The sequence below is a fragment of the Manis pentadactyla genome, chromosome 14 (genome assembly GCF_030020395.1).
Source record: "Manis pentadactyla isolate mManPen7 chromosome 14, mManPen7.hap1, whole genome shotgun sequence".
Classification (NCBI taxonomy): domain Eukaryota; kingdom Metazoa; phylum Chordata; class Mammalia; order Pholidota; family Manidae; genus Manis; species Manis pentadactyla.
Genome location: NC_080032.1, coordinates 1,075,481 through 1,097,233, shown reverse-complemented (window position 1 = coordinate 1,097,233; position 21,753 = coordinate 1,075,481). Strand labels below are relative to the sequence as shown.

The 21,753-nt window shown below is 59.5% G+C and overlaps 1 protein-coding gene across 3 annotated transcripts in view; it reads left to right on the top strand.

Moving 5' to 3' along the window:
• Positions 1 to 21,035, top strand: part of ABHD12 (abhydrolase domain containing 12, lysophospholipase) — a 65,314-nt gene extending 44,279 nt beyond the window's left edge. The window contains exons 1-13 of one of the 3 annotated variants that reach the window (XM_036908717.2): positions 56 to 113; positions 427 to 551; positions 6,215 to 6,320; positions 8,540 to 8,659; positions 10,880 to 10,910; positions 12,096 to 12,141; positions 14,063 to 14,192; positions 15,114 to 15,151; positions 15,571 to 15,650; positions 16,542 to 16,624; positions 18,229 to 18,307; positions 19,216 to 19,343; positions 20,451 to 21,035. In XM_036908717.2, the coding sequence (XP_036764612.1) occupies positions 85 to 113; positions 427 to 551; positions 6,215 to 6,320; positions 8,540 to 8,659; positions 10,880 to 10,910; positions 12,096 to 12,141; positions 14,063 to 14,192; positions 15,114 to 15,151; positions 15,571 to 15,650; positions 16,542 to 16,624; positions 18,229 to 18,307; positions 19,216 to 19,343; positions 20,451 to 20,490 (1,035 nt within the window). In that variant the 5' untranslated portion in view covers positions 56 to 84 and the 3' untranslated portion in view covers positions 20,491 to 21,035. Of the gene's footprint in view, positions 1 to 55; positions 114 to 426; positions 552 to 6,214; positions 6,321 to 8,539; positions 8,660 to 10,879; positions 10,911 to 12,095; positions 12,142 to 14,062; positions 14,193 to 15,113; positions 15,152 to 15,570; positions 15,651 to 16,541; positions 16,625 to 17,973; positions 18,083 to 18,228; positions 18,308 to 19,215; positions 19,344 to 20,450 lie in introns of those variants that run through there. The other 2 variants (XR_005029489.2, XM_036908716.2) reach the window with 2 other exon arrangements.
• Positions 21,036 to 21,753: the final 718 nt, after the last annotated feature.

Below are 21,753 nucleotides of genomic sequence, written 5' to 3'. Positions count from 1 at the left end.
TCCCAGGACCTGGCTGGGCAGGTTCCCTGCAAGGAGCTCATGGGTACCCGCGCCTGAGGGTAGTCAGCGCCGTTCTCTTTGGAGATGAAGCTACAGCTACTGTCTGTCGTCAGGTCGGGCACTTTCTGATGTTTGTCTGGGCCCTGGGTGAGCTTAGGAACCTTTGAGGGTAGTTTCTTTGGCTTTCTGGAAAAATGTTTACCGCCCCCGCCGACCCCCGCTGTTAAGAGTTCTAAGCTCAGATTAAAAGACCATCCTAAAATAATTAGTTTAAGAAAAGCAAGTGGGAGGCTACTCTTATTACTGGCAATATTCTTGTGGTAAAAGATGTGTAGATCTTTGTTAGTGATCTTGTTAATGCTGTTAATAAACTGTAGCAAAATTGCATCTGCTGCCTTTGACCTGTTAATCGCTTTTCTCTTGCAGGCGGAAGGGCCTGTGGTTCCGGTTGAGGAAGATATTGCTCTGTGTTCTGGGGCTGTATGTTGCCATTCCATTTCTCATCAAACTGTGTCCTGGGATACAGGCCAAACTGATTTTCTTGAATTTCGGTAAGTGCTGTGTGTCCATTTTTCCTTTAATTTTAGTAACTGTTCATTTTCATGGTGACCTATATTTATACGTCCACCACTCAGGTCGAGAAGTAGAACATTTACCTAGAAAAGCCCTTGTGCCCCCTCCCCGAGCTGTGTCTTTGCGCACAGGTGGGTGCTGCCTGGCCAGGAGGCGGGTGGAGTGCTGGCACCCTGGACTCTTCTGAAGAGGCTGCAGTGGGGACCCTTGGTCATTGGTGCCATCTAGGAGGCTCACTGTTCTTGGAAGAGAGGACCACTTTTACAAATAAAATAATTACACCTTTTTCTTTAAAAAAAAAAAAAGAGATTTTTTTTCCTCCTAAAAAAGACTGACACACTTTGGTTACTGTGGATTTCATGCTGGCCTTATTGGTGTCATAGTTTCCGGAGTTAACATGGATGCCATGCGTTCTCAAGGTGGTTATTTTTCATGCTAGGGATGTCCTTCCATGCAGGGAGCAGGAGAAAGGTGCAGAAATGTCAGGCTTATGAAATAGAAGGAAAAGGGCCCAGGTACATCGCTGATGGGAAGAATCCTGTGAAGGAGTGTCCTTTACACCCACAAGATGAGGCCTGGGGGGAAGGGCCTGCATCTGCAGATGTTGAGGTTTGAGGAGCCGGAGGAGGGGGGCCTGTGAGTGCGCTTCGGCTGGCTGGTCTGCACAGAGGGGCCTAGGTAGTGTGTGCTTGGGACCTGGACTTGGGGAACTGGGAGGGAGGAGGCAGACCAGGGTGAGGACAGACAGGAGGTGACAGTGGCCTGGGACAAGCCTGGCAGGGTGGGCAGTGCTGGAGGCATGTCCCAGGGCTCCAGAACCCCAGTTCCTCAGGTGGATGGGCACGTGAGCTTGGGGTGTTGAGTCTATAATAGCCTTGATTGCAAAAGCTTGGAAATGGCTGCCGAAGGGGAGCTTCTGCTTTAAAGAGGAACAGGAGGAGGAGGAGCAGAGATAGTAAGGTCAATATTCAATGCTTCATGAATCTAGAATAAGGTTTTTATTTGGTGTCTTAAAATAACTAAAATACATGTAGTAAAATAAGAGACATTTGCTTTTTCAAACAGAAACGTAGGTAACATCTAGGAGTTTATCATCTCTAAGTTTTGGCGACCTATTAGAAGCACTCACAGCATATTAAAATCAAGGCAGTTTTGTTTTTCCCATCTTAATGTCCCTTAAATGTCGCATCTGCTTGGCACAGTGGAGTTTGGGTTCACATATAGCAAAAGCCGCAGGCTGCAGCGTCCTGATGGCGGACCACGGAAGGGGCCGGGCACAGCTTCCCTGGCTTTGCAGGCCTCCGGGCCCCTTGGGCAGGCCCCTTGTGCCTGTGCAGTGCTGCCCTCTGGGGCCTTCCGCACTCTGGGGTCCTGCAGATGCCTGAACCAAACTCGTCTTCTGCAGCTCAGTGATGTGGGCTACCTGGGACGCGGCTCACTGATTTTGCTCTGCTGGCTTCCTAATGAAGTGGCAGGGTGTTCCCAGGAGCAGAACTTGGGGGGTTCTCCTGGGCCAGTCCCCATGACAGGGAGGAGGGCTAGGCGTGGGTGGGGGCCGCCTGCCGCCCTGAGGAGGAGTGGAATGTCAACACCACCCCGTGGTGAGAGTAGCTTCGCGTACTGCTGGAGGGCCACCTGACAGGTATGTCACAGTCTTCTGGGCCTCAAAACATTAAAGAATATATTCTAACAGCATGTCAATCTGAAACCATATTTATAAACCAGATAAATAAGCTTTAGAAGCATAGTCCTATGATTTAAGGCATTTTTCTACTTTAAATATATTTTGTAAACCAAAAACACATGATCATGCTGAAAACAAGTGATTCGTTAAAAAGCCTTTACTGGCAATGAAGAAGAAAGTGCAGAAGCTCCGAGAAGATTATCAGTGTGGTTCTTTATCTCCTGTTAGTCTCTTTGTCTGAGTGTCTGCACATGAGCCAGCCTGTGTGCCTTCCAGCAGTCCCAGCCAGAGCCTTGTGGGGTGGGGCATCGCCACCTCTCTGTGTGCCGCCCTGACGTCCAGCGGCTTGTCAGCTCTTCGCCCTCAGGCCAGAACCGTGTCCTCACCCAAAGGAATGATTTGGGTCAGAGGCCTGTGCAGAGCTGCCCCTCTCTCCACTTTGCCTCAGGCCCTTTTTGGCAATAGTTACAGGTTTGTTTTTAAAGCAAAAGGCCAGCCGGCCCCCTTGGAAGGATGGCAGAGTAGGTTGTTTTCCGTTCCTTCTTGTATCGATTCTCCTATCATTCGCTGTGCACCGTTTGTGCAGGATCCTTTCTAAATCAGGCCCGCTGATGTTAGCTTTGCTAAGTGATGACATGTGGCCAGAGGCGGATAATACAAAATGTGAAGGAGGAGAAGCCAAGGGTCTGGGTCCCAGCAGCTGTGGACAGGTTTGGGTTCCGGGGCTGTGCAGTAAAGCCCTTGGGTGAGGCGGGTTTGCTAAGCGTGTGGGGAGCTGGGCCACACACCGGCCCCACTGCTGCCCCAGCCGCCCTCCCAGCTGGCTGCCAGAAGGCGTGCAACCCTGTGGAAGAAGCAGGGCCGGGAGGGTGGCCCCGCAGCGCGCCTCAGGGGGTCAGAGGGCCCTGGCGCCTGCTGGTGACCGGCCAGCAGGAGCGAGCTGTTTTCCGGCCCGAGTGGGTCCTGTGAGCTGCCTCACGCCAGCCTGGGTCTCCTGCAGCCTTGGGGGCTTGGTGGCATTTCTGCTCACTCAGCCCGTAGTGGCCAGGTGGCCCCTCTGGCTGCTGGTCCCTAGCTGGAGGGGCTGCCGTTGGGGGTGTCTTCTGGGCGTGCTGTTTATTGCCTCCTATTTCATGGTGGTTCTAACACAGAAAAGAATGGGAGGTGAGCCTCTCAAGTGAGGCTGTGTGGGGTGGAGCCTGGCCTCTTCGTCCCTGGGCCTCAGGCTTGGACGCTCTCAGGATGAGCTGTTAATCCTCGGAGAGCACTTCATGGGCGGGGGTCCCCTCGGAGCTCTGGGGTCGTGTGGAAGGAGCCGGGCCACCTTCTCTCCGGACACAGCTGAGGCCTGAAACTGAGCCATCAGAAGCCATGTGCCCTCAACCCTTGATGATGCCCACTTTCTGTTTGGCATGGGTTTTGGGGTGGGGGTAATTACAGCCTCGGGAGCAGGGTTCTTGGAGTCCGGGTGTGGGTTGACAGTGGGCACTGGGTTCAGGCCTTCGATTTCCCTGTGATGGGCATCGCACCTCCCGGTTGAATGGTGGCCTGGCACACTGCTGAGTGGAGGAGAGTCGGTCACAGGGTGGAGGGTGCAGGAGGGGGATCGGTGCCTGCGTCCGACCAGCGCAGGAGACGAGGCCCTCCCCAGGCCTCCCCCTGGTCAGGAGCCCTCCCCAAGTCTGTTGCTGGAGTGAACTCAGCTCTGCAGCACAGCCACATGTGTTCCTGGGGCGGCTGTGACGACACAGCGGGGGCACGCACAGCAAGGACCGCCCCTCCCAGCCTGGAGGCTGGCCTCGCCTTGTCCCTGAGGCACCGGCACAGCCCCTCCTTGCTTCTCCCCGGGCCTCGCCACCTGGCATGCTGTCCTTGGCATGCGGCTCCCGTTCCCTGTCTCCTCCTGTGGCTTTACAGCCTCTTCCTTTGTCTCTGTGTCCCAATTTTCATTTTTGGTAAGGACACCAGCTATGTCATGTCAGACCAGGATCACCTCTGGAAAGACCCTATTTCCAAATGAGGTCCGTCTGGTGTGCTGGGGGTGAGGAGGTCAGTGTGTTTTTGTGGGGACACAAGTTGATCCATAAAGGGGTTTCAGGCCCATCAGGATCAGGGCTGCCCCTCTTGCCGCACAGGTCGGTCGGGAGCGTAGGCTGTGGGGTCAGGCAGTTGGGGGCAGTCCCCCTTCTGCGGCCTACGGGCTGGTGACGTAAGGACCATCCAGGTCACATGAGGTGCTGTGGGAGTTCACGAGGTCAAAGGGCATCTGTGATCACCAGTTCTCCTCTGAGATGACAGCGAGAGCGTTAGAAATTCAGCCTGCTTCTTGGGGAAGCGAAGGATTGAGGTACTAGAGGTGGGGACAGCAGCCCTGTACGCTCCCAAACATCCAGGGGGCGTCTGGGGAAGGAGTGTGTGTGCTTCCCGTGCCCGTGGTGGGATGTTTGTGTCTTCAGCAAAGTGCACCAAGCTGTGGTGACGTCTGAGGATGTGGGAGCTGATGTGCGGTGATGTCGGGGGGCCTTCAGTGGGAGAAGCACCCCAGGAAGGGCTCTGGGCCGACGTGTGCAGCTCGGGAAAGGAGAGTCGTGGGAGGCAAGCATACTGGCGTCTGTGCCCTCGGAGGCGGCAGCCGTCTGCAGCTGCTCTCTGTGCCGGAGCGTGCGGGAGGCAGGTGGGCCTGCTGCCCGTCAGCATCAGCGGCTCCATGGGCCACCTGTTCAGGTGCTGCATTTGATAGAGCAGGTACATCCCCAGGTTCAATTTTGTTCTGTTTTTTAAGTTTCCCAGTTTTCAACTAAATACATGTTCACAAACTGTGTTCACCACAAGCAGTAAACACACGAGTGTCCATGGGAAACAGCATCAGCGAGGGTATGTGCACATGACCCACATGTACATGTACATACCCGGATGCACAGTGTACACCCTCATGTATGCATGTGCACATGCACACCCACATGTACACACGGGCATGCACACCTACACATGTACACCCTCACATACGTGCAGGCACATGCAAACATCTGTGTGCACAGTGTACACCCTCATGTACATGCATGCACACACACGTACACACGGGCACACACATACACGTACACCTTTACATACACACACACACAAACCCACCCGCATACCCATGTTAACAGTGCACGCACACACCCAGCCAGCAGCTCTGCATGGATCCCTCTGTGTCTCTGTCTGAGCTTTGTGTGGGTTGGTGTTGGGGGCTTGTTTCACGTGACAGTAAGGGGTTGCACAGCATGCATGGTGACCTCACTGTCCTCTGCTCTTTCCACCTCCCTGTGATTCACGGACATTCCTCCAGTGGATCTTGGCTGGTCACCAGCCAGTGGCCTGCGTGCACCCCAGGTTTCTTCCCTGCTGGGAGATCACCTGCTGAATCGAGGGCTCCTTCTGCTGTCCCAGTGGCCCTCACCAACTCCAGATGGGCTCCTGGGCTTATCTGCTGTTTCCCACCCGTGTCAGGAGTCACACTAGGACCCTCAGAGCCCCATCTGACTGGCTCATACACACACTCAGTTGGGCACCGCATCCTGTGCCCCCAAGCTGCAGAACAGGTGTCTGTCAGCTCTCTCGCTGTACCCCCCCGGCCCCAGGATTGCGGTGCCCCCGAGCTGTGCCCTAGGCCTTGCTCGCTCCTGGTGGCCAACTCGCCCCTCAGGCCTCTCTACGATCGTTCTCTCTTCCTTTGCATCTTCTCACTCCCTGAACAGCCTTGGGTGGTCCATCTCTGCCCAGACCTCACCCCACTGCAGCGTTCCAGTGTAGGCCTACCGCACCTCACCTTAGGCTGGAGCGCCCGGCGCTCTTGGCCACTGCGTTGGAAGACTTCTTGAGGGCTTTGCCTCTGCCGTGCGTGCTCGCATGTGCACATGTGCGTGTGGGCGTCTGTCCACCCCACTAATGCTCGCTTCCGTCTCTTTGCCCCCACAGTAAGGGTTCCCTATTTCATTGACTTGAAAAAGCCACAGGATCAAGGTTTGAATCACACCTGTAACTACTACCTCCAGCCAGAGGAGGACGTGACCATTGGAGTCTGGTGAGTGGCTGCCCACAGGGCTGCAGGGCCGGTGCTGTCCTCGTGGGCAGCTGGAGGCCGTTGTGTGTCCCTTTTTATCTTCACCCACTCTGTTTCCAAGCCAAAGCTCCTGGCTAAATCCAGTCCTCAGGGGGGCGACGAGATGCACCAAACTCTGACCTGGGGTTTCCACACAACAAAGGCTTCCGGAGGGAGCCTCATTTCCAGGGCAAAGCTGGAAGCAGAGAGCAGATAGGAGCAAAGCACAGAACTGTGAGCGCAGCTCTGAGATACACCTTTTCTTTCCAGAGAAAGGATGTCTGGGTTCTGAGCAGCTCGACTTCCTCTCACACGTAGCACCTTCTGCAGTTGATGTGGTGGTCACTCTCTCCTTAGATTTACGCTTTTTAGCCATAAATTTAAACTGGATGTACGCCCTGCGACTTCTTTGTGTCTCCTCGGGACGCGCTCCAAGGCTTTTTCTACAGACAGCCAGATCAGAACTGACCAGCCTTTCTGTGGTCCCTGCGCTCTCGGAAGCGACCCTGAGTCGCCAGCCCTCTGCGCAGCCAGTTTCTCCAACAGTGGCATGAAGCCCCCCCCGCTGGCTCAGAGCACCACTGTGTATGTGAGGAGTTTCTGAATGAGATGCTGCGAGTAGCTTCCCAGTGTGGACTATGAGGAAGGGCAGGCATTTCTAATGATGGTCCTGGTAAAGGACATAAACAAGGGGGGCTCGTTCTTACACGTCAGTGCTGGGACCAGAGGCTCGTCGTTCCCAGTTAGGTCTCACCCAGTACTGACTGACTCACGTGCATGCCCGGGCCGCGGCCTTCTGTCTTCAGCCAGAAGCTTGCCGCGTTTTGCCCCGAGCTGTTCGGGAGGGAATCAGCTGACCCTCCCGCTGGTTGTGGGGGTCTGGGCCCTGAAGGCGCCTTTCCTGAGGACCCCCCGTCAAGCAGAGCACTGCCCTGGCAGAAGGGGCACTTGAGGAAGCCCCACGGCAGCCACACAGGGAGGTTGTACTGGCCACAGTGGCAAGTCTGACAGTAGTGCAGCCATGCTGTGACCCATGGGCACCTGCCACCCACCCACATCCACACCCTGTGCTGTCGCAGGGATGCTCTGGGCCCTCAGGTGGCACAGGCCAGGTTCCCCAGCTGCTGCCTGCACCTCCTCAGACCTCCCACCAGCAGAGCCAGGCTGTGCTTGGCCACCAGCTCCTTCTCAGCTGCCTGCCTGGGTAGCAGTTCCTCCCCTAGCAGAGGGTGGCCCAGGAATAGGGTCCCTCCCCTTTCTGAGAGATCCCTGGGCTCGGTCAGGAGCCCCAAGTTTGGGTCAGGCTGACTCTTAGAAGTGTGTCAGTTCCCAACACCTTAAAAGGTCCTTCCACCCCATAGGCTTACCGCTGGGGGAGCGTGATGGTTACCACGGTCAGAAACGCGGTGATCCTCTGGGACGGGTCTGAGATTCATTAGGATGAGGTGCTGAAACCTAAGAGCTAGAAAATAAAACTTGGGCATTTAACATTTTCAAGGATTCATCTAATCAAGTTACTTTAGTAAATTTTACAGAAAAACCTGTTAGTTCAGACCCCTGTCAGTGGTCACAGTCTTTGATGTGGCCTGAGCATCTCTGTGATGGAGCTTTGGCCGGGCAGGCACAGGCTCCACATGCCTGGCCAGGCATGGGGTGGTCTGCGGGGCTGCTCGCCCACACGGCGGGTCAGCCCACGGTGCCTCCTGCCGACAGGGTTGCTCCAGGACGGCTGTGAGCAGGTGGGAGGGGTGGTGCCTCAGGCGGGGCCAGCGTCCAGCCCCACCTGCAGGGGTCAGGGTTGCTGAGCTCGCACATCAACGGCACGATCAGGTCTGAGGTACACCATGAGATAAGTAGCTCACAACTTAAAAACATGGATGTGTGTGAGGGGAGGCGATGTGACTCAGCAAATGTCGCTTTGTGCTGGAACCATGCGGATGGGATGTCGCCCAGGAGAGCTTCTGGGTCACACAGGAGAAGTGGCTGTCCCCAGCCCAGTGGGGGTGCCTGTGCCCAGAGGAGAGTGTGCGCTCAGGAAGCGCTGTCCCTGCGGCCCGGAGCGCTGATCGCTCTGCTGGTGGGCAGGCTCGCCCCCGCTGCCCTGTCACTCAGGTGTGACACGAGCTCTTCAGCAGACCGTCGTCTCGGCGGCACCACGGCACCTCACAGCGCTGTCCTCCGCTCTCCGCCCCCGCCCCCAGGCACACTGTCCCAGCCGTCTGGTGGAAGAACGCCCAGGGGAAGGATCAGCTGTGGTACGAGGATACCTTGGCTTCCAGCCACCCTGTCATCCTGTACCTGCACGGGAACGCGGGCACCAGGTAGGGCGCCACATGTCCTCCCTGCATGCCGGCTTCTCGCGGGCCTCACTGCGGGCGGAGCGTGCTCCCATGGGGTGCAGGCAGGAGGCATCCAGGTGACGCTCACAGCGGCCTTCCCAGGGGCTCCCAGCCGAGCAGGCCTCAGGGCCTCATTGGGAAGTGCCCCGTCAGCCCCCGTGGGCAGCTGTGCCCAGACGCCCCTGAGCGGGAGCATGCACCGGGGTAGACCGGAGGCGGCTGCTTCAGTCAGAGTGCCCAGATGTGCGGCCAGAGGGGGACGCATCCATCCAACCCGACAGAGCATCTGAGGCCGCGATGCGGGGAAGAGACTTCCCGGGAAGGAGGCGGTGGTCCAGCGGAGGAGGGGTCGGACCCGTGCCCGGGACACTGCCCACTAGCAGCGCCTGTCATCCACTTCCTTGATGGCAGGCCTGCCCTGCTGGAGGAAGAGACCCCGCCGGGAAAGTGCCAAGATGGGGTGGGGGTGACAGAGGGGCCCTGGAAGCCGAGGGAGGCCAGCAGAGACCCCAGCCAAGCTCATCCTGGGCATTCACATGCCATCAGGCCAGGTGGCGCTCAACCACCAGCTGTAGGCATTAGTGCCAGTGTCCCCTCCCAGGCCGCTGGGGAAGCATGTGCTGTCTGTGGCGGGCAGAGCCCCCACCCAGGTTTATCCAGGCTCTTGTTAAGACTGACTTTCACGGCCTGCCCTTCAGCTGGCTGGGGTCGGAGCCACTGTCCTTGCTTTAGGGACAGCTCCTTCTGCCCCACGTCCAGCCCTGTTGGGGGGAGTCTGTGGAGAGCCAGCCGGGCCAGGGGAGGAGGCTCCTCTGAACTCAGCGTTGCTGGGAATCCTGGGAGGGACCCTGTAGCTGCAGCAGTTACGTTCCGGAGCGGGCGGCGAGGAGCGGCAGGAGGCAGGGCCCCTGAGGGCCAGGGGACAGTCAGCGTGGCGCCTGGCCAGGGGGTGGTCCTTTTATAGGCAGAACAAGGAGAAGAGCTCTGGGCCTTGCTGGGGGGAAGCAGCCACAGGCGTCTTGTGGAGGGTGTGCGGACACTGCAGGAAGTCCGGGCGCGGCCCAGAGCAGAGCTCAGCACCTCCCTCAGTGGCACGTGCTCCGCAGTTCTCGTCCTTTGTCTAGGACAAGCACAGCAAGTTTCTTTTCTGCTTGAAGAGCAGGTGGCAACAGACAGGCTGTGTAGCATCTCCTGTAACAGAGAAGGGTGTGCTTTGCTGTGGATAAGGTTCAGTTGAAGAGTGCCAGGCACGTGGTAGGAAAGGCAGCATCGGCCTGAACCTGCAGGTTCAGAGGAGTGGTGGGACCGCCGAGGGCATGCGGCCCGAGACCACCTGCCCCCATCCCCGCTTGCTGAGCAGCCCGGGCTCCCTGAGGTGCAGGCCCTGGGCCACTGCTGGACATTGTTACGGGCTCACTCCCCCGTCTCTTTGCTCAAGGCAGGGAGTTTGGAACCTTCAGGAAAGAGCCATCATCAGCTCTTCCAGAGACTACTGAAAACCTTTTGTAGTATTATTCCCTTCTAATCTGGAAGCTCATTCCTTTACATTTTTATTTCTGCATTATATTGGTTTTCTTCCATTTCATCCTTGTCTCCCCAAGGCCATCCCCACACCCAAAATGGCCAAAATGCTCCCTGTGGAAAAGCAAAACTGCCGAGAAGTCCAGAGGGGCCGAGCCCTCTGGCGGCCCTCGCTCCTCCCAGGGCCTTGTCCCCACCGCGGCAACCCCCGGGCAGAGAGTGGGAGGGGCCAGAGCCAGCCGAGGAGTGTGGGGCGCCACAGAGGGCTGAGGGGGAGGCAGGGCGCCGGTGTATGCGCACGTTGACTTTGCTTCTGTCCACACGGGCGGCGCCTGGACGCTGGGGAGCTGGGGGCTGGATGCTGGGGCAGGAGAGGCTAGGGCTTGCTGTGTACCCTTCTGGATTTTCTGGATTTTGTATTGTAGTCAAAAAGAAGAGTAAGGTAGTAAATACCATTCCCAAAGCACCAAGACTGCCCCTTGCTGGTCCCGGTGTGGCCAGAGGCCCGCTGGGGCCACTTAGGGTGCCCCGAGGACATCGCCTGTCCACTGCTGACCCTGCCTGTCTGGGTCTGGGACCAGCTCACTGAGGGCCCAGATGCCCCAGCAGCAACCTTGGGGCCTGCCCCTTTGGGAAGCCGTACTGACCCCCATTCTTGTGTCCTTCTCCCTGATGCTCTAGAGGAGGCGACCACCGGGTGGAGCTTTACAAGGTAGGTGAGGGTGACCAGTGGAGTGTGAGGCCGGGGCAGTGTCCGCACGGCATGGGGTGGAGAGCCTTGCCCAGCGTGTTTCCTGGCTGTTCCTCCAGGGGGCCTTCCCGACGCCGACTCTGGCCGTCTCCACCGCAGATGCCTCCACAGGGCCCCTGGGGCAGCTTCCAGCATCAGGCAACTGCCCTCTGTGCCTAGTGTGCCAGACACTGGCCCACTGCATGAAAGGCACCTAGAACGTTTAAATGTTGTATTACTCCTGTAGAAAATGAGTGGAGAAGACGAGGGGCCAGGGATCTGCGCCTCTCTGCCGGCTGCAGGCTCCGGCGTTCTGCCGGCACGGCTTCTCCCCGTCCAAGAGATGCAGGTTGGAGGCTTTCCACTCTTCCTGCCTGTCCCCTTGGAGTCCCACACCTGACACGTGCAGTTGCTGCCAGTGTCCCTAGGTCTCCTCGCCTGCCCCCCTTCCCCTCTGACGGAGTAGGCATCTGCTGACAGGCCAGGGTGGGACTTAGACATCTGTACCGTGCCGGCACTGCTCCCGCCATCACCCCCGGGGTGGGCGGCTCTGGGCTGCTGGTGAAGCGGGTTGAGTCGGAGGATGCCAGGAACTTGGTCAGTCCCCTTTCAAGGCTCCCGTTCCTAGAGGTGGTTTGTGCCTGGAGCAGATGTGGTCTGGAGGGCACGGGCTCACCAGGAGCTGGGAGCCAGATGGAAGTGCTGCTGGCCGCCCAGGGCAGCCTGGGGAGAGAGGGCACGATGCCGGGGCTGTGACTCCGGTCATCAGTGGAGGTTGGCGGCTCCTGCACAAGTCTGGGCTCTGCCTGTGCGGGCTTGGGCCAGAGCAATGAGCAGTGACCTAATGTAAGAAATCTCCTTGCCTATAGGGGTCTTCTTCAACAAGAGTTAAAAAGTCTGAGAAACACGAGGTTGCAGTGAGGTCCCCAGGTGTGGTCCTGGGGCCCCAGGAGGCAGCGCCTCGGCCAGCCGCCTCTGGATGGACATCCTTCCTGCACGCCGGAGGCACATGCAGCAGCAGGCCTTAGGGGAATCTGGCGGGGAATGGGGCAGCTCCCACCGTGCGCACAGCAAAGACAGAAGTCAGGATGGGTTTAGGAAGAGGCGAGTTGCCTTGACCTGAGATGTGTGGATTTGTTGCCCAGATGTTTGTTTTCCACTTCACAGGTGCTGAGCTCCCTTGGTTACCACGTGGTCACTTTTGACTACAGAGGTGAGAGTTCTCTTGAAAGCGTGCGTGTGGCCTGCCCCTCTTTCCGGGCAGCTCTGGGTGTGCAAGCATCCCCAGAGGCCAGGCATGGCTGCCACCTGCGGGAGCTGTGAGCGTGGACAGCGCCAGAGGGGGCAGGGCCTTCCAGTGCGAGTCCTGCGTGCGGACGCCGGGGTGTGCCTTCCACGGGCGCTGGCACCTGGGACACACCCTCTGTCTGTGGCATTTTCAGTGGAACGCACTGTCGCTTTCTTTACTGGACTCGGGTTTGCCTCTGCTGGATGGCGGGTGCGTTTATGCTCAGGAAAGCTTCCCTCGCTGCAGCTATGAAGACTAGAGAGCGCTGCTCAGGCCCAGGTAGACGGTGCTTCTCGCCGCTCAGTAGTTCTTCCCTAAATAAGTCAGGGCTTGCCACTAAAGAGGTCAGGACCTGGAGTGTGGTGTGAGCCAAGGACGTTCCACCTGACGGAGCCGGGAGAGCGCCCCGTGTGAGCCCCGAGTGAGCAGAGAGCACAGGGCAGAAGGCTCTCAGCGGCCCCCATGACGTGGGGGAGGCAGGCATGTGGATACCCTCAGACTGAGGGGTGTTCTGACTGTTTCTTCTTGCTGCCGTAACATCACCGCAAGCTCGATGTCTTAATGACATAAATGTGTTATCTTGTTGTTCTGGAGGCCAGAAATGCAAACTCCTCAGCCACTGGGCTAAAATCAAGGTGTCCGCAGGCTGGTCCCTGCCGGCGGATCTGCGGGAGAAGCGTGTCCTGTCCCTTTCCGGAGCCATGCTGGCTCCTCGGCCTGTGGCCCTGTGAGTCCGCGTAGTCTGCGCCTGACTTTCCCCTTGGACTTACGGAGACCCTGTGGTCACTGTGCCCCCGAGCTGATGGAGCAGGCCATCTCGCATTCCCAGGCAGCTGGCCGTCGGCCTCAGTTCCCACCGCAGCCTTAGCAGCCCCGCACCCACCATCTGATGCGACGTCTTCGTGGCTCCAGGGATGAGGGTCTGGGCCTCTCTGGAGCCACTGTTCTGCCTGCCACAGGAGGTTCTTCCGTGGAAAATGTCCCGTCAGGTCAAAGTTCTGGGCTGGGAAACACCGTGCAGTGAGGCTCTGGAAAGCATCCCAGCCGCCCGTCCTGTTCTCCATGCTGGAAGGGGCTCTGTGCCCGCTGCAGACCTCGGGGCGGTGAGGAGGGGCCTGCTGGCTCACCTCCCCCGGGCTGCTCTGAGGAGGGGGCCTTCCGGTTCTCACAGAGCCTGCGTTCCCAGCCCAGATGGAGACAGAAGCCGCGCCTCTGCCCTCCCTGCCTCCCCACCCAGGCCCCGAGCCCCCTCTCCTCCCTCCGGCCTTGTGCCTCTCAGCTCCGCCCCGGGGAAGGTGGCGTGTCCTGCTCACGAACTTGCTTAGGGAGCAGAACCTGCTCTTCCGGAGCCTCTTTGAGGATGACTCACTGCTGAGCTGCTGGAAATGACAGCTGCACTTGGCCTTCCTAGAGACCTGGGGGAGGGGCTCTTGGGGAGGACTCGGTCTGGGGGAGGGGTGGTTGGCATCCTCTGCTGGGCAGGCAGGATGCCAAGAGCCCCTTCCCTTTTGGGGCCTTGGTTGCCTTGAGGCAGGAATACCCACCGCCCTCCCCTGCTTCTGGAGCTCCCGACTCCCCACGCCTGTCTGTACTGGGCCCGGCCCCCAGCGAGCCCTGGGTGTCAGGGGTCCTGTCCTGACACCGGTGGGCTCGGGGGCTGTGACTGGGCGTGGAGCTGGGAGAGCAGGAGCGGGCTTGTCCGGACGCACCGCCCCGGTGCTGCTGGACTCAGCGTCCCGGCCTGGGCCTGCCCCCGCGAGGGGGAGGGGGAGGGCGGAGTGGACCTGCCCCCACGGGGTCCTGTGCATGGCTTTGACTTCCTCCTCTCGCTGCTTCCGTCTCCCAGGCTGGGGCGACTCCGCAGGAACGCCGTCAGAGCGGGGCATGACATACGACGCGCTCCATGTGTTTGACTGGATCAAAGCGCGGAGCGGAGACAGCCCCGTGTATATTTGGGGCCACTCCCTGGGCACGGGGTGAGTTCCCAGCATGGGGTAGCCCTTGGGTGAGAGGTCTTCACATGGCAGCTTCCAGCCTGGTCTTTCCAGGGTGCCCTGGGGGTCTCTGGCACTGAGACCTCGTAAGCCTTGTCCCCCATCCCTGTGGTGGGGGCCAGGAATGAAATGCCATGAGAGACCACGAAGGGGCTGAGCCACTTTAACTCCTCATTTCAAGAAGTGGCTTGAGACACGTCCCAGCACCTGTGGGGTGGCCGTCTCCATGGGGGACAGGCAGACCCTGCAGCCCGAGACCATGCCCCAAGGGAGGCACCTTCCGTGCAGAGGGGCAGGGCTCCAGACCCAGGTCACTGAGTCTGTCTCACTGTGCTTTGGAGCGTGTTTGGGCCACTGAGCCCAGTACCAAGGCTGGGTGTGTGCAAACTAGGGGATTTGTAAATAGCTTGGCTACTGAGCCCACACTCGGCCTTCCAGAGCACGTGAGGAGGCGGCGGTGGTGGCCCCTTCCTACCTCTGCCAAGACGGGAAGCACTTTAATGCCCCCCCCGGGCTGCCTGCACGGCTTCTGCTGAACGAAGGTCCAGAGCGTTTCTAGAAAGAGCTGTGCTGTCGGGGCCCTGGGCCTGGCCTTGAGGGGCAGCAGCTGCAGCCCCATCTCCCCCTCCCTGGCACGCTGCAGGCTGGGGAGTGCCTGGGGAGGGCCGTGCACCTGTGGAGAGGCTCCTTGGGCAGCAGGAAGCCGGCCTCTGGTTGCGGTTGTCCACACGAAGCCACCGGTGTGGCCCTGGGACGGTCCCTGCAGGCCTGCCCACAGCTGTCCTGCTCCCTGCACCCCACCCGAGCCTCGTGGGCCCCAGGGTTATCTGGTTTTCCAGGGCCTGAACAGTCTCACCGAAAACCTCGGCTGTCATAGTTCAACCAAACTTTTTATCTTCTCAGAGTGGCCACGAATCTGGTGCGGCGCCTCTGTGAGCGAGGTAGGGGCGCAGGCGCGTCCGGGTCTGCGTGTGGGGCCCCTGGGTGGGCGGGATCCAGGCCCCACGCAGGCCCTCGTGAGGCAGGTGCTGATGGACAGAGCAAGGTGGCCTGGGCAGACCTCAGCTGGCCGTGCCCACCTCCCCTCAGATCCTCCGGCAGCGGGTGGTGCCTCACCAGGGGCTGGGCTCTGAATCAGCTCCAGCAGACGGGGTTCTCAGAGGCTGGTGGGCAGCCGAGGGTCCCAGTGTGGCCCCGCCCATGCACCGGTCGCACACTGACCCCGTCCGTGGGAGGGCCTGGGGGCAGGCGGGCAGCCTGGGGTCCCTGTCCTGTCCGGGGCTGCCCCTCCCACAGACTCGGCGGAGTGTTTTTGTTGGGGCTGCGCACCTCTCAGCCCCTGTGGGGCTGCTATGTCTAGAGACGCCGCCGGACGCCCTGGTCCTGGAGTCCCCCTTCACCAACATCCGCGAGGAGGCAAAGAGCCATCCATTCTCAGTGGCAAGTACAGACTTAACAACTGACTTTCACTATTCAAATAATTACCATCAAATAACTGTAGGAAAACAGTGCAAGGTAAAAATAATAATTGTAAAAATTATTAAACATTCTAATGAATACAGATTTTATTAAAAACTAATCCCTGGCTGGTTCTGGGCACTGGCCAACTGTGGGCTGGCTGGGCAGGACAGGTTCGCAGCCGGGGGGCCCAAGAGCAGCAGGGGCTCAGGAGGCCGCTCTGCAGTGTGGCTGCTCACCTGGCAGCGCTGCCCTGGGGGGCTGCTTCCCCAGGAGAGGGACTGGCAGGCACCCAGCTCAGCCAGGCTCTCCCCACCGTGTCTCGGGGTGGCCTCCAGGTAGGTTCCCGCAGGGGACGCAGGGCGAGTCAGGGTGTCACGGCCAGGGTGGATCCTGGGACCCCCTCTGACAAGCTCAGCCCAGGTGGGTCTCCTCCTCCTGGAGAAGCCCCCCCGTCCCGCTGCTGCCCGCTGGCCACGCGTTCTGGAGGAGCTGCGCTGGCACTCACGCAGCTGGCCTGCAGACCAGAGCGTTCCTGGAGAGGCTGAGTCCTGCATGCTGCTCTTCCCCCAAGTGGCATGGACCCCCTTGAATCCGGGGTGGCAGCCCTGGTGTCTGGGGGAGTCTGCCTCCCAGCCAGCCCCTGCTGCTGCTCCAAGGTGTGGGAGCCCTGTTTTGGGGCAGCCGCCACAGTGGCTGGTCTGGGGGCCTTTCAAGCAGGGAGCCTGTGGGGGGGCCGGGGAGCAGGGGCACCCCAGCACAGCTCTGGTGGGACCACAGCAGCCTGGGCCCTCAGCGCCCTCTCTCTGAGCTCGGACCCTGGCCTCCGCGTGGGTCCCCTCACTGACGCTTCTGCATGTCGTCTCCCTGCAGATATATCGATACTTCCCTGGGTTTGACTGGTTCTTCCTGGACCCTATTACAAGCAGTGGGATTAAATTTGCAAATGATGAAAAGTGAGTACTGTGCTGAAGTACCTGATCCTGTCAACTAAGGAAAATCCCATGAACGCCCAGGATGACCCTCTGCAGCCACAGGAACCAGACAGGCCGGGTTCTGAGTCCTCGGGCCCTCCCGGCAGCGGACCTGTGTGTGGGGGCCGCTGGTGGGGAACCTAGAGCGGGGGGACAGGGGACCTGAAAAGCCACCGAGCCCAAGCACAGATGCACGTGCTTTCTTTGGTCCATGTGTTTGTTTTATTTGGAAATGGTCCAGGAGAGCCAGGCTCCCGGGCAGGTACAAGGCAGCAGTAGTGACCATTAGTCAGCTGTGGGAAGATGTCAGACAGTCTGCCGTTAAAGATGTTTCTATTAGGTCAGCCAAAGGTAAATATTCTATTCAAGGACTCTGACGAATATTGGGATTCTGTTGACAGTATCTTCTGATTCTTCATTTCATGGCTTTTATTTTTTCTTCAAAAAAAAGAAAAGGAAGAACTCCTTATTTTAATACTCAGTTAATGTTTAAAACTCTACTTTGAAAGAATGAAAAAATGGAGTATTTTTACCCTCAGTATTTTTGGTTCTAAAAATGAAAGAATAAACTAAAATTTGAACAAACAGGAGCAAAAAACCTGCTTGCTTGTAAATATTATTATTTTGTAACTTAAAGAAGAATTAGCTGAGTAAACTGGATTACCTCTGAAATCACCCCCAGCACAGTGCATGCTTCCCTGACCCCCAGCTGAGCTGGGGGTGTTGGGGGGCTGGCAGTACCACACCCCCACGTGCCCAGCCCTTACCTGCTGGAGGTCAGGAGCCCCTGAAGCTCTACTGCCAAATACTCACAAAATGTAAGCCAGGCCCCCACCAGAGCAGGTCAAGGTAAGGACAGACAATGTGGAGCAGACATTCTGGAAGGGTGGGCAGTCACTGTCCAGGTGTGACTTACACACGCAGGGATGCAGGCTGCAGATGGGCTGGCATCTGGGCCGCTGAGCCCCCGGCAGGTCCTGCCCACACAAAGCCCCAGAGCAGTGCGAGTCCCCGAGGCCCGGGGTGTGCCCTGCCCACAGCCCACCCGAGGGTGTGAGGGGTGGCCTGTCCCGCAGCCTGGCTTTCTGCGATGCAATTTATTGACAGGTTTGCATCGACTGGACCTATTCAAAGTGTTAATTCACTTCTAAATACTCCAGAGTGACCTTATGTCATTCGTACCAAAGATAAATTAGGGGGCATGGCCTTTTTTAACAAGAGATTCCTAGTAGAGTTCTTGGCCCACCTAAATTATTCAGTTTGTAAATATTGTTTTGTAACTTTTTAAAGAGTATGATCTACTGGCAAAAATAATTACTTTCAACTTTCAGAAAATCTGTAGGTGCCAGATTGGGTTAATGAATTGATCTATAGATTTGATTGACACCTAGCACCTAGATATTGACAGAAAAACCTGAGAAGTCAACTCTTAGTTCTCTGGTGAGAAGAAGCCCAGCAGAATCGCTGAGCATCCCAAGGAAGCCCTCCCCTGCCCGGGTCTCTGCTGGGGGCGGGCGGGCCAGCGGCTGGGAGACCCCTGTGCCACCAGGCCCGGGTCGGGTCTAGCCCCCTCTGCCTGCCCGCAGCGTGAAGCACATCTCCTGCTCCCTGCTCATCCTGCATGCCGAGGACGACCCGGTCGTGCCCTTCCGGCTCGGCAGGAAGGTGGGTGCGGGGTGGCGCCTGGGCGGGTGGGCGCCTCACAGGCTCATACTATGGGGGGGTCCTACTAGTAGCGGGGGCCCCTTTGTGGAGAAGGTGGGAAGGTCAGTGGCTCCCAGGTCCCCACGCAGGCAGGGGTGCTGGCCTGGCAGGCTGACTGCAGGGCACTTGGCCGGGGACCTCACCAGTCCCTGGCTGGGGGAGGACCCCTGACAAGGACCCCCAGCCCCGGGCGCAGGGGCGCTGTCCACAGACTTGCCTCAGAGGCTCATGTGTTCTGTTGCCTTTGGGGTGAACAGACAGCGGATGCTGTTGCTGGGCCTCCTGTCTGCTCTTGCTGGATTTGCTGCCAGGAAGCAGGGCTGGGTGTGCAGGTGAGGGTGGCTGGGAGAGCGCCTGGGCACGTCTGCCTCTGAGCAGGCCTCGTTTGCGTGGGCTCTGCCAGGGCCGGGGCCTGGGCACACAGAGCTGCCCGGCAGTATACTGCTCAGACCTGCACGGCCTGGCCACCCCAGGGTGGGAGAGGCCGAGGTGGGTCAGAGATGGTAGGCTTGTTGACTGGCCTTGACCCAGGCAAATGGTCCATCCCCACCCGGGCTGAACCATCAGGGCCTCTGTGGCCCTCAGGCCACCATGCCCTCCCACGGCAGGTGGCCTTGCTTTTGGTGCTGGCTCATCCACCTTGCTGCCCTGAGGAAAACACAAAGGGTCTCAAATGGCAGGCAACGGGGCGAGCCTGAGCGGGCTCCTGCCAGCAGGCCGCAGGGCGGAAGTGCACAGCTCGGGACTGGGGCCCCTCTCCAAAGGCAGCAGCCACTGCATATCTCTGTTGAAGGGGAGCCGGGAGGCAGGTCGCCCACAGCCCCGGGGGCGCTGCCTCTGGGCACTGACCCGTCTCTCCCTCTTCCCAGCTCTATAACATTGCTGCACCATCTCGAAGCTTCCGAGACTTCAAAGTCCAGTTTATCCCCTTTCACTCAGACCTCGGCTACAGGCACAAGTACATCTACAAGAGCCCCGAGCTACCACGGATACTGAGGTGAGGTGCTCTCTTCTCCCCAGGTGGCGACCTGGTCAGGCACGTGGCAGGTGCCACCACTGAAGCGCCTCCATGGGGCCAAGGGTCATGCGATTTAAGAGCCTGTTTCCTGGAGGGGCTGAGCATGTTTCCCCTCCCTCCTGACCATTCCTGTGACCAGACAGGGCAGCGATCTCCCTGTGGTACACAGGGCCGCACACACATGCCTCACAGGCACACCGAGGGCACCGGTGGCCACATACAGGAGCACCCACACGTGTCCCCGCTGCAGGTCAAGCCTCTGTCCCTTCCACACCTGTCAGGCTGTCCCTGTGCACATGGCCCATGGGGGACTCTGTCCTGAGCCAGCACCCCTAAAGCCTGTTTGTCGCCAGCGGCCTCTTGCAGGGAAGCTCTGACCCTGGCTGCACCGTGCTGGCTGTAGTCCCGGACTGAGATGCGGCTGCAGCCACGGGTGTGCCCTGGGCCAGCTTCATGGTCCGAGCATGAGGGGTAAGAGGTGGCCAAGTGCAGAGCTCGGGCTGGACCAGGCCTGCCCCAGTGTTGTGCTGGGCCGATGCCGTCACTCTGGCCTCCCTCCCGCCCTCTAAGGGGCAGGCAGCCCACGCCCCCTGGCTGTGAGGCCTTCCAGGAGATGTGAGGGGCCGTCCTGGGCGGCAGAGCCTCGGGTGCTGGAATCCACCCTCGGGGAGTTCCGTCTGGCTGTGATTCTGCCTCACACCTCAGCCCTCCTCTGGCCACCTCGCGAGTTCCAGGCACAGGGCTGGTCACGCAGACCCGGGTGCTGGGCGGGGACTGTGAGCTATGAGTACGGGCTTGCTCTGGGCCGAGTTTTCCCTGCGATGGAAGGAGTGGGTGTGTGGTGGGTGGCTCAGACTGGAGAGCAGCTCCGAGGCTGGAAGAACAGTCCCTGTGGCCTTGCCTTTCTGCCTGCAAGTTGGCATTTGGCGGGCAGGGCCTCGTGCCCCGCCTGCTCCTGAGGGTTTCTGAGCAGGAGTGTGGTCCTGCAGGCGCCTCCCGGGCCTCCTCGGACAGGCCAGCTGAGGACCATGGGAGGCAGATCTCTGCGCTGGCCGTCTGGCTGATGGTCGTCCTACCCTGATCTAGGGAGTTCCTGGGGAAGTCAGAACCCGAGCAGCAGCACTGAGCCTCGCGGTCTGAAGGCACACGAGGACCCCCGCCCTCCGCCCTTTCCCTCCGCGAGCCCAGCGCCCTGGAGCCCAGGGGACTCGGACGCCAGCCGGGTGAGACGGAGGAGACCCAGCAGCCCTGGTGCACGGAGGCACACGGCCCTCTCCCCCTCGGGCTGCCACTCAGCCCGCACTCTTGGAGGACAGTGAGACGGGGCCAGCGGCCAGCTGCTCAGTCCCATGCTGCCGAGCTGAGCCTGGGGGCACCAGGGCAGGAGGCGTGGGGTCTTGGGACCACACTGAACTTCCTGGCACCAGCTGCAGGCTGTGAGGAGACTTGGGCCTCTCTGCCCCTTCCCGGCCCGTGCCGAGTGGGCTGGTGGTTCCGTCGCCCCTCCACGCTGCGAACCCCGCTTGCCCACTCTGCTGCCGCTTCCCTGCGCGGCCCACCGCTTACAGCCGGGGAGGTGCCTGCACTTCCTCCCTCCCTGCCCTCCGGCCCACCCTGCCTGGCCTCAGACGGAGTGTTTATTTAAGAATAAAGCTGTGGTGGTGGTCTGCTGTTGCCTGGGTGATGCTCAGCCCCTGGCCACTCTCAGCCCGGTGGGGGCGGGAGGGGGTTCCATGGTCCGGGCCTTTTCTTCCTCCTTCCCTCCTGACGTCGAGGGCCGGGCTGGAAGGGGTGTGTCTCCCAGGGAAGGCTCGCTCACAGTGGGAAGCTTCCCTGGCCAGGATGGATGGACGCAGGCTCCTGAAAGCAGGCCTGCTGGTTGGCCTTTCCAGCCTCCCACATAGCAAGCCCCTGGAGGCTGCTGTGCCGACCGTCTGCCGCTGGGTCTCAGACCTGCAGACCTGTGGCATGTGCCTGACTCTCAAAAACTAGGGGTTCCCGATTTAAGAAGAGGGTTTAGAGCTGCCCCAGGGCTTTCCCTCCTGCCTGTTGTGCAGGTACAAGGGTGTGTCTGGATCAGGGTGCTTAGCTGGCCATGGCCAGCCTCTCCTGATGTCTGGCCTTCAGGCCCTGGGCCCTCAGGCTCTGGAACTTCCTGGTCTCAGCACCTGGTCAATGCCCCAGGGAGAGGGAGGGCCTTGTTCACCTGCCTGCCTACCCTCCCAGGCCTTACGGCCAGTGTTAGCAGCCACAGGCCGGCCAGGGCCAGCGGCCAGTGCAGGCACGCTTCCAAGGCCCCCAGAGCTGCCCGTGGTGACTTGTATCCGGGAAATGGCACGCGAACACTCTCCTCCCAAGATGGCTTTATGTCGGCACATTTATCTTCTGC